General features: G+C 44.6%; 2 protein-coding genes and 1 long non-coding RNA gene across 4 annotated transcripts in view; 2 read left to right on the forward strand and 1 right to left on the reverse strand.

Annotated features, from left to right (window-relative positions):
* Positions 1 to 14: 14 nt before the first annotated feature.
* On the reverse strand, positions 15 to 4,226 carry LOC310819976 (lysosomal protective protein). The gene is made up of 11 exons (XM_083691429.1): positions 3,925 to 4,226; positions 3,313 to 3,424; positions 3,079 to 3,216; positions 2,782 to 2,940; positions 2,607 to 2,698; positions 2,320 to 2,404; positions 1,714 to 1,866; positions 1,404 to 1,558; positions 1,006 to 1,168; positions 808 to 897; positions 15 to 593 (listed from the first exon to the last, which is right to left on the reverse strand). Exons 1-11 carry the CDS (start codon positions 4,092 to 4,094, stop codon positions 510 to 512), a joined length of 1,401 nt encoding a protein of 466 aa, XP_083547555.1. The 5' UTR covers positions 4,095 to 4,226; the 3' UTR covers positions 15 to 509.
* A 50-nt stretch (positions 4,227 to 4,276) lies between these two features.
* LOC310819991 lies at positions 4,277 to 5,818 on the forward strand. The gene is made up of 3 exons (XR_014554787.1): positions 4,277 to 4,596; positions 5,353 to 5,608; positions 5,722 to 5,818. It is a non-coding gene; the product is annotated as an uncharacterized lncRNA (long non-coding RNA).
* A 2,885-nt stretch (positions 5,819 to 8,703) lies between these two features.
* The window catches only part of LOC310819982 (transcription factor E2F4-like), a 5,783-nt gene continuing 3,949 nt past the window's right edge, over positions 8,704 to 10,537 (forward strand). For both annotated transcript variants that reach the window (XM_083691436.1, XM_083691437.1), the window contains exons 1-3: positions 8,704 to 9,159; positions 9,324 to 9,810; positions 10,438 to 10,537. The exon at positions 10,438 to 10,537 is cut by the window's right edge and continues 10 nt beyond it. In XM_083691436.1, the coding sequence (XP_083547562.1) occupies positions 9,658 to 9,810; positions 10,438 to 10,537 (253 nt within the window). In that variant the 5' untranslated portion in view covers positions 8,704 to 9,159; positions 9,324 to 9,657. The remainder of the gene's footprint in view (positions 9,160 to 9,323; positions 9,811 to 10,437) is intronic.

The following is a 10,537-nucleotide window of genomic DNA, read 5'->3' on the forward strand; positions in this document are numbered from 1 at the left end:
ACTTTGCAACAGGGATTATTCAATACATTTTTATTACAAAGACAATCTTACAAAGTTTTTTTTTTAAAGTGCTAATTGGCATGGAGACAATGAGTTGCAGCATTTAGCTCTCCCAAGTGGCAAACAAAATCATGAAAAACTGATACAAAAATGAATGCAAGTTTAACTTGACAAAGGCAAACAGCAACAATCTGCTGATCAGTCACATGCTGAAAGCCTAACTCAGTGAGCCAAGGCACAGCATCAAGAACAGTGGTCAGGTGCATCATCTCAAAAAGGTAATGACATGATCATTAAGGCATGTTTGAAGTAAAGTCATCAATTTGCTAAAAAGCCATTACTCAACATTGAACAAAATAAGTGGATTTAAGCAAGTGCAATGGGAAAGCATTTAAGTAATGAATTTAATTAAAACAAATCCCCTTATTACACTCAATCCTCCCTGAGACAAATGGACAGTTCTGGACCACAGATTGGTCCAATCAGACAAAGCAGCCTCTGGAGCATGCTCAATAGTGGCTGTTGGACAGGAAGGACTGGAACATGTGTAAGGCGGGACCTGGAGCCCACTGCGGCACCATGTGACCTGCGCCCTGAAACAGCACATCACTGGGATTAGAACACTCATTACATCCTGATCAAACATGTACCATTATATGGAAATCTACCAGATCAGTGATCCCCAAAATGAGAAAGATATTCAAGGCCATGAGATCAGATTTCTGCCTTGATGAACCATGAGGATGATGCACAGCCCTAACCAGAGATACTGATATTCTAACTCATTCGCAGGCAGACAGTACTTACTTTCACAGTCAGGAAGGTGAGGTTGCCAAACTGCTGGTAGAAGCCTGCAATCTGGTCATCAAACAGCCATCTCTGGTACTTGGTGGTTGTCTGGAGCAAGGAAACAAGAGCTTCAATATGAACAAGCTCAATTCACTGAGATTTGACTTCACTGTGGGCCCCATTAAATCCCACTCAAGTCACCCACACACAACTTACCTTCTGGTTGAGCTGCTCCACAAACCACTGGTCTCCCAGGAAGTTGCAGGCCATGTCAGTGTCTCCGTTGTAGACCAGGGCACGGAGCCCCAGAGCCAGGAGCTTCAGATACACATCCTTTACTGTTGGGTAGACATTGGTGTACTGTGCCCCAACCACATCACTACAGGGAGGGAGAGAGGGGATCAAATCCTCCATGTGATGTAGAGGATGTTTAGTTGCCCACTGTTTAAGCTTAACGCCACTTAAAAAGTAGTTCCATTTCTAAAAAGATAGGCCAGCCCATGATGTGCAGTAGCATGTGGGATGCATCATATTGGTAGTATGTAATGGATGTGGGTGGGTAGAACATCCAGGTACATTCCAGTGTTTCAGGGATGCTGGGTAGTGTTGTTCACCTGCAAAGGTCCCATGCTGGTAGTGTGTCAGGGATGTGAAGAGCTTTCCTCACATCACCCCTGTTGAGCCAGTTACTCTGAGCAGTGCTGTTGATGCAGGGAGGCACTTCACCCACAGAGACTGGAGGACTTCGGGCAGATGCCAACTTGAGCAACTATAGAAACACACCATAGATTTAACCAATATTATCCTAACCACATTAGCTCAAACATCACTCTGAAGAACCAGAGCAATCAGTCCTCACATGAGCCAATATCACCACACCACTTGTGTAGTGCACCACCACATTTCTCCACAGGAGGCTCTTACCCCAAAGGTCTCCCACCGTTTCCTGTAATCCCTGTAGAGGTGGTTCATGGTCCTCTCATAGCCTTTATGGGACCCGATTCCACCCTCACAATCCAAGTAAAGGGCATACTCATTCAGCCCAGACTCGTAAACTATACCAAAGGCCTGCCCCAACTAGGAAGGAGAGAACATGCATGGAAAAAAGGGAAGGCAGAAGTACAGAATCAAGACCTTCCCCCTAAAGACCTCTTCATCTCCACTACCCCCCCGTACAAGTTTCTGTTAATAAAAAAAAAAAATCCTTCTTCTAGCATTGTGACTGCCTATGGCCCCTGGTCCGAGCATTGACTACTTATCTTATGATGACTGATGGATAGACAATTCACTTAAACAAATATATTTGTTGTAAGTCGCTTTGGATAAAGGTGTCTGCTAAATGCCATAAATGTAAAAAAAATAAGTAAAAGACACTGCAGTGTTTTGTTAACTGTGCATTCAAATAGGCAAAAAGTATTGTAAAAGGACCAATGCCTTCTAATCATTTGATTTAAACAGACTGCATGAATGAACATTAAGTGAATAAGACAAATAACACATGGGATTGTAAAAAGGTGTTTGCATGTGTACCGATGCCTTGCAGGCCTCCTGGCTGGTGTTGTAGAAGTTACAGCCTCCCTTATCACAGCAGTTTGTGTTCAGATCTCCCCACAGTCTACAAAAGAAAAGTGTTAGACATGGACACCAATAGCTCAAAGTACATCTAAACACATTGCAAGGCATTGCTATTGAGCTCGTCAGATGTGAATCGGTTGCAGGTCTTTTGAAATAAATGATCCCCAGTTTTCAGTGTCAATCTGAACATAGCATTACAGTCTGGTCCTGCAGTGGCCCTTGAATGCTAGAGTGTTTCTTACTGTTCTCCAAAGAGGCCATGGTAGTAGCCAAAGTAGATCAAAGACTGGTCATTCAGGGCAAAGCTACTGAGACCATTGCCCACTCCAAAGCCCTGGAAAACACATGATTTGAAATTCAGCCTTTGAGAAGAAAGTGAATTGGCATAGTGTGTAGACAATGTGTAGCATCCCTTACCTGGAAGTTGATCTTAGCAGTCCCAGTGGCCACTCGCTGACTGAGTGTCGGGACATAGATCCCACCATAACTTTCACCGAAGATGAAGAACTCATTCTGTGTGAAGTTCGGAAACTTGGCAAAGAAGCTCTCCAGTGCCAGATAGTTATTATCAGCTACCTAGTAGAGAGGAAAACCAAGAAGTGTATAAACAGGAAGTATAAAAACTTTACTGAACTTTGGTAGGGGGAAATTGGACAACGATTCTACAACATCCAGACAGGTAAAGGATCAGACACCAGCAGGAACTAGTCTCACCTGGTCATCATTAGTTTTGTACACCTGGTCATCAGAATAGGAGTAGCCTACACCTACAGGGGACTCCAGATACAGAACATTGGCATTCAGATTCCAGCTGAACTTATTCTCATACAGAGTAGCGCCATCATCATTCACCTTAGGGAGAAACACACAAGGTTGTATGGTGTTATTCAGTGCAAATTAGTCAGTGCATACAATAAAGGGATCACACAGGCACCAGTGTGAGCTCACATGAAAAGGCCCATTCTCTGACAGAAATCCATCCAGCGAGCTGCAGCCAGGACCTCCGTTCAGCCACAGGACCACAGGGTCCTTCAGAGGGTCCTTCTGGGATGTCACAAACCTGGGAAAGACAAGTGTCAGGTCAGGATCAGGTGGGAGCACATGCTACTACAGCACATATCACAACTGAAATAAGTGATTTCACACCTTAAATGCAACCGATTGGCTGATCTACACCAGGTAGTCAGTGGAAATTAGAACTGCATGGTGCATAGAGTTGAATACATTGTATTTAGATGTAATGAAGGGTGTGTGTGTGTGTTTTGAGCCAACCTGCTCATAGCAGGAATGAGGACAGACTGTTTGCCTATGATTGATTGGCCAATAACATCCTCATCCAAACGGTGATGGAGATCATGATTGAATTTACCATCAATGATGCGCCTCTATCAGACTTGCACGACACAAAACGAGGAAACAGGAAGTAAGTGAAGTCACGAGCTGCAACATTGTAACAAACGATTGTGTATAGGTGATTCAAAAAAACACTAACTAGTTTCCTTTTCTGGCCTGGCGCCCCCTGTGAAAAACCATAGGTTTACGGTTCCATGCACTACTTACCAATAATGCAAAAACTTCCCTGGGCTGGCTTTGAGATAACCAGACCACTGCTTGTAGTTTGGTTTGAACGACATTCCTGGTAGCTCAGTCACCTCGTCTGGGGCATACTGGGCCATGGTGGCAAGACATGAAAAAGCGAGGAAAAACACGACCAAACAACCGCAAGACATAGTGGATACTCGGGCGCTCAGTAAGATAAACTCAAACACCACCGGTGGATCTCACACCTTCCCAGGTCCGAATGAACGAGCAACTAACCCACTACTTATAGAGTGAGTGCAAGTCACATGACTACTGCCTCTCTATGTCACCTGATCGGTGTTGTGTCGCGATCGCCCTCTACTTACTGTCAGTGTCACTGCGACATGGATCCATCTGCTGCTGCCACGTAACGGTTTTATTTCTCATGTTCTGCAGACTCTGCAATCAAGGAGCATGAACGGGACGACACATAGGATGAACTCTGAATCATATCAGAGAGAAGCGAATAGGGCTGAAAATGTCACTGCATTGCTGCCGAGAATTGGGGTCGGACGGTCTGGACATTTTGTTCCAACGGCGCGACATTGTATCAACTGTCAACTTGTGATGTGACCTGGCTGACAGCACGAAGACCACCGACCCAAAATAACTACTGCATGGGAGCTGCCTGTGCATTCGATTAGTCGGACGGTGGGTGTCATAAGACGTGTGTGTCTGGTGTCTTGATGCCTGTCTCTTAGTAAAAAATCAACCGAAGACTGTATATGGACAGCTAAATCTGTTCCCTGGGACATATATGATGTATCTGAGACATTGCATGGCCTAGGTGATTCTTTCGGCCAACATTAATGTGTATTTCCTATTACGTGTAACTGGTTATAATAATTAAGAGGTCAAAATTGAGCTCACGATGTGTGAAAATCGGGTCAAGCTTTTATCTTTTTGTCTGGTTTAATTGCATTGTGTGTGTGTGTGTGTGTGTGTGTGTGTGTGTGTGTGTGTGTGTGTGTGCACTATTATTAAGCCCCCAAGTCTGTCTGTGACCTGTGGGGTTACGCTATAGTGCAACAGAAGCTCTCTCTCTCTCTCTCTCAGGTTCTGCTTGTGCTGTAGCTTTGCCTCCAGAGAACTGAGACACATTGACCACCATCCTACCCCTCCCCCTCCCCCCTCCCCCAGCTTTTATTAATCACAAATAAACTGGGATTCATAGCAATGCATTTGACTCAGAATCCATCATAACTCTAACATGCATGCTCTATAGCATTAGCAGCACAAGACATAGCCGTGGATAACATTCGTTGCACACTGACTGGAATGATGCGACAACGTTTTTGTCATTCGTCGCAGCACAAGACGAATTGATCTCGCCCAGGAATCCTCTTACCATTTTTGATTGAATAGCACCCTCTCTCATCAAGTGGTGTTTTTATTCTCTTTCTCCAGGTGATTCTTATCAGTGCCTCGTTGCAATGCAGGTCATTTCCTCCCAGATGTGAAGGGATGTGTCCAGTTGGGCTACTGCCTACAGCAGTTCTACAAACCCTCTCATCGTCAAATCATCACAAGCAGAGGACCAGTGCAGACAACCTGAGGTGACACAGAATGGATTGTCTGTATCACCTCACACCGAATGTTATCAGCCATTTGGACACCTGTCTGAGGTCACCTGTGAACTGTGCTGTGAACTGCCCCTGGACAGGTGAATTGAGTTCAGTATTACTTGCCCATGTGCCCAGTTTTCATTATAGAGAATTATAATAATCTCTTTTCATTTGCCTTTCTTGTCTCCCTTATTTTTTCGGTGCTTGGAAGACATCCACATGGAATCTTGAGGAAATGAAGACCATGTGATGTGATTCATGCTTAAAATTGTGATTTTATGATGACTGTCAGGAAGGAGTCTTTGCCATGCCATTTTTACAAGCAAACATGAAAATAAAGACATGATTGAATCATGAATTATTTAAAAACAATGATAAATGTGATAAAGAATCTGTGCCTGCTTACTGTGTCACTCTACATCTCATTGAGATATTTGGGATATAAATTAGAGTAGTGCTTGTTGTAGTGTCATTATCACAGAGATATGAGTGGTAGGAAATTAAATTATGCTTAAATTGTAAGCTTGAAAATCATATTTACTATGTCTGATACTTATTCTGAAGTAACATATTGACAATATAGTGCATATGGTGGGTAAAACATAATTTCACGGTGGTTATTACTCAATTATTGTGACCAGGTTCGACCTAAACTTGGTTACTCGGCTATATGTAAGCTCTCTGTGGTGACGGTGGGTAGTTCATCCATGCTGGCTGTTCTCAGGCGCCCTCCCAAACGGTAGAACGGTATGGAAGAGCTCCATATTTCTCAATATTTTGTGTTAACATATTCCTACATATGCATCTCTCTCATGTTTCTCCTCTCTCTCTCTCTCTCTCTCTCTCTCTCTCTCTCTCTCTCTCTCTCTCTCTCTCTCTCTCTCTCACCCAGCTGAGAATGACAGACAGGCCTCAGTGTCTGTGTGTGTATGTGTGTGTGTGTGTGTGAGAGAGAGAGAGAGAGAGAGAGTCCATAATAACTATATCATGCACGCTGTATATATCTACATCTATCTATCTATCTATCTATCTATATATATATATATATATATATATATATATATATATATATATATACACACTGGATAGCATTTGTTGAAATGCACACTGAATGTGTACACACTGAATGTAATGATGCAACAAAACAATGTTTTTGTAATTTCTTACAAGACTAATTTGTACATTTTTTTTGTCTCACCCTCGTAACCTCTCACCAATTACGACTGAATAGAACCCTCTCTCATGTGTATCAATACAGTGGTGTAGTCTACTTGCTGGTGAGGTGCTTTTGTGCTTCTGAACTTTCCTCATTCATTTCAACATTGCCGTTTTGTGAATGTGGCAATGTATGACAGGAAGCATGAACAATAATTACAGACAAGGAGAAAACTGTACACTTTTGTAATACACCGATTTAACAACCCAGACAGAGCCAATGAATTATTTAAGAACCAAGGCATGGTTTATATATTAAAATTGTGTAATCCCTCATTCTGTATGATTTGATAAGATTTGATTTGGTGCAGTCACATGTTTAGGTCAGCTGTGTAGTTGCAGCTCTTCTTCCTCCTCCTCTTCTTCCTCATCAGGATCCACCGACCCAAAAGATTTTGGAAGGTCAAATTAGTCATGGTATAACGGTTTATGTCTGGGGCATCCATGTGCAAGGTCCCCAGTTCAACCTTTGCCATTTACTGACGAAATCTGCTGACACTGAGTGTGAATGAACTGGTGTGTGTGTGTGTGTTGTTCCCCTGTCTTGAAGTGTTAGTCACCCTCTGGAAGATCACACAAATCACACTCCCTCTTTAAACCCCTCCCTCAGCTTCACTCATCTTCTCTGTCATTATATTCATTTCTTGCTATAAGAGGAAGAGGCCTCCTCTCATTGTGTGCTGTCTTTAGGGTGAGGATTCAACTTGGGAAATTCAAGATTCAGAAAAGGGAGGTGGGGGGTGACAGGAGTGGCTGTTGTACTTTTGATGCCGTCCCCCATTTCTCATCCTCTGTTGCAGGGGCCACATGCATGGAGGGGGGTCCTGGGCACCGTTAACCAATTGTTTATTAAACAATGCCACCCCCTCGGCCCACACCCTAACGCTGGACATGGACAGGGGGTTGGGCTTTCATGCTGTTCATTGTGCATTCATGGCATATGGCTGCCTCTGTCCCCCCAATGCACCTCCATCTCTCTCCAGTGTGTCCCTCGGAACACATACTCTGACCACGCACTCTCTCACAGCCTTGTCAACCTCACCGTCACATAACCCAGAGTCTCATCTTTCCTAAAGAGACTTTACAAATGAAACTCTAATGCCATCCTGCGCTTGGCCACTGGCCCTCAGTGTGCAGTGTTGCTGTAGAAGCCTGTTGGGCTGGTGAGGTTTTTTGGGGGGGATGCTCCCCTCACAGCCAGCCCTACTATACCCCTCTCTGTCTGGGCTAGACCTCCTGGGAGGGGGGGTCCTTTGTGATTAAGTAACTATGGTGGACAGAAATAGGTCAGGCTGTAAAGGGGAAGTAATCCCTCTCTTGTCCATCCTCACCACCCTATGCCCTTTTGTGCTGTTGACTATCATATGTCCAGCTCCTAGTCCAGGGACTCAGCGCACACACACACACACACACACACACACACACACACACACACACACACACACACACACACACACACACACACACACACACACACACACACACACACACACACATTTGGTCACTGAGCGTTGAGCCATCTAATAACACCAGACCTTTGCTTCAGAATTCCTAAACTCTATACCCTCTCTCAATTATCTGTGTCTTACTCTAACACATTGATGACAACTTTAAAGTTGTACATTCTGGAGGCTTTTATTGGGCATTGGAGTGGTCGTGCCTGAATAAAGAGTCATGGCTCATGACATACATAAACACATGGACCTCAGGTCCATGTTGGTATTGGACCCTTCACCACTGTACTGAGCTGAAAATGAATATACTCATGTGATAGTACATGATATTACTGTATGAATAAATTGGTCAAGTGCAGTTGCAAACCTCACTCAGTCTTTGGTGGACATTCTCATAAGGTTTCAAAAAAGCAAAAAATAAAAACAGAGGACATTCCATCATCAGAATCAGAATCAGAATCAGGATTATTTTATTTGGCCAAGTATATTTACACATACAGGAAATTGATTTGGTGAGGTAATAATCTCTGATCAAAAAAAAGGAAAAATGGTGGTAACACAATCACACATGGGGTTGCTGGAATCCGTGGGACACGTCTCTTGGTGACGCTCCCTTAGTTCTGTTGTCCTCTCATTGGTTGAGCTGGAGATCCCAGCCGCCGCTCGCTGACTGGTTCGCCTGCGTGAAGAGGAAATGCTACACAGTGGCGCTCCTGTTGGATGACAGATGAAGTAGGAGGGAGTTTTTAAACTGCCTATCGCCCCGAGTCTAGGTAGCCGCCTAGCCAGAGAGAGAGATGCAATTATAGTCATGAAATATTCGCTAGCTCAATGGTTGGAATGTTGCCTTGACGAAGACATGGTAGCAGCTCATTGATGTCGCAACCCCCCCCCCCCTCCAGAAGCGAACAAGCCAGGAAATGGATAGCTAAGCTAAGCTAACTTTACCTGCTGACAGAGGAGGACTGCTTTTCATCTGGGTAAGAGGACACCGTTTTTCACCTAGCCCACAAGCATGGTAACGTCCAGCAGTATTGATGTTTGCCATCGTGCCATCAACAGGGTCAAAACAAACTGTCTCATTGGGATGCTTATGCAACTTTCATTCCCCCCCACCCCTCCCATGTAAATTCTCTCTTCACAGACAATCCCTAGGCTTCAAACCGTACTAGAGATCAGCGCGCCCCTAACGGTTCCACAGCACAACCGCAATCCTCATTGCCGGGTGGCCTCTGACTGTGTTCAGGCCCACGGGGAGACGAGACGAGACGAGACGAGACGAGACGAACCGAACCGAACCGAACCCGACCGAGACCCAGTGTAGTCAGCCCAGCCTGCCACCACGGTTTTGTAACTTTGTTTGCAGCTGCACCAGGCCAGTGCAGGTCAGGGTCAAGGTTTTAAAGGTCCATTGCTGTGTTGGACTTGCAGTCCAAGCCACATTCAGTAACTTCAGCCAACACCGAATCAGACTGTCTATGGAGCTGGAGGTGAGCCGAACCGAACTGGAAGCCATGTCCGATGCCTTGCAGCCACAGTCGCTGAGACACGAGAGAAGCCTCGGACTGCTCACAGCCAAGTTTGTTACTTTACTGCAAGAGGCTAAGGACGGTGTGCTGGATCTAAAAGTTGTGAGTGATCACTTTCTTTGACTGTATTTACTGTGTGACAATGTATGAGGTTTCTGTTTTAGTTAGTCTTGTAGTTTATAGTAGATCAGGTACATCATAGACCGGAGACAACACAATCACTTGTTTACCAAACAGATGCTGTTAGTTATGTAACTTAAGATGACAACATCAGCCACTGCTGCAGCTGTCATTATGCCAGGGGAGAGTTTGTGTGGGAGACACATAGTGGAAGAGAGAGTGAACGGGGCTAAGAGGCTCATTGCTCAGTTGATGGCTGTGTCACGGTCTGTCACTATTGTCCCTATCGGTTAGACCCCCTCTGATTGGCTCATTATGGTTGTGACCTCTTCCATTATTGGCTAACAGGGCTGTGACCCATTCAATGATTGGTTCACAAGCCCCTGTCTCACGAAGTCTGATCTCTGTGACATACTGGATGCTTCCCTTGTGTGAGAATCCCTCTAAGGGAAATGTTCTCTTTTGCAGAGGGATGTGTGTTTGTGTATGAGTGTGTGTGAGAGAGAGAGAGGTAGTGAGTGAGTTAGAGTTCAGATTCATATAAATAGTTTTGATGTGAGATATTTGACTGCTATGTTGTGGGTAATGTAGTTATTCCTGCTCCTGCAGGCAGCAGACACTCTGGCTGTCAGACAGAAGCGGCGCATATATGACATCACCAACGTGCTGGAGGGAATCGGCCTGATTGAGAAGAAGTCGAAGAACAGTA

This window comes from Argentina silus, assembly GCF_951799395.1.
Source record: "Argentina silus genome assembly, chromosome: 19".
Lineage (NCBI taxonomy): Eukaryota > Metazoa > Chordata > Actinopteri > Argentiniformes > Argentinidae > Argentina > Argentina silus.

What these genes read in the sequence shown, in the direction of transcription:
- LOC310819976 (XM_083691429.1), bottom strand. Translation starts at nt 4,094, where the DNA reads ATGTCTTGCGGTTGTTTGGTCGTGTTTTTCCTCGCTTTTTCATGTCTT. An exon ending in AGGAGGCCTGCAAGGCATCG is followed by an intron (nt 1,867 to 2,319) that starts GTACACATGCAA and finishes TCTCCTTCCTAG; the next exon opens with TTGGGGCAGGCCTTTGGTAT. An exon ending in AACGGTGGGAGACCTTTGGG is followed by an intron (nt 1,559 to 1,713) that starts GTAAGAGCCTCC and finishes GTGTTTCTATAG; the next exon opens with TTGCTCAAGTTGGCATCTGC.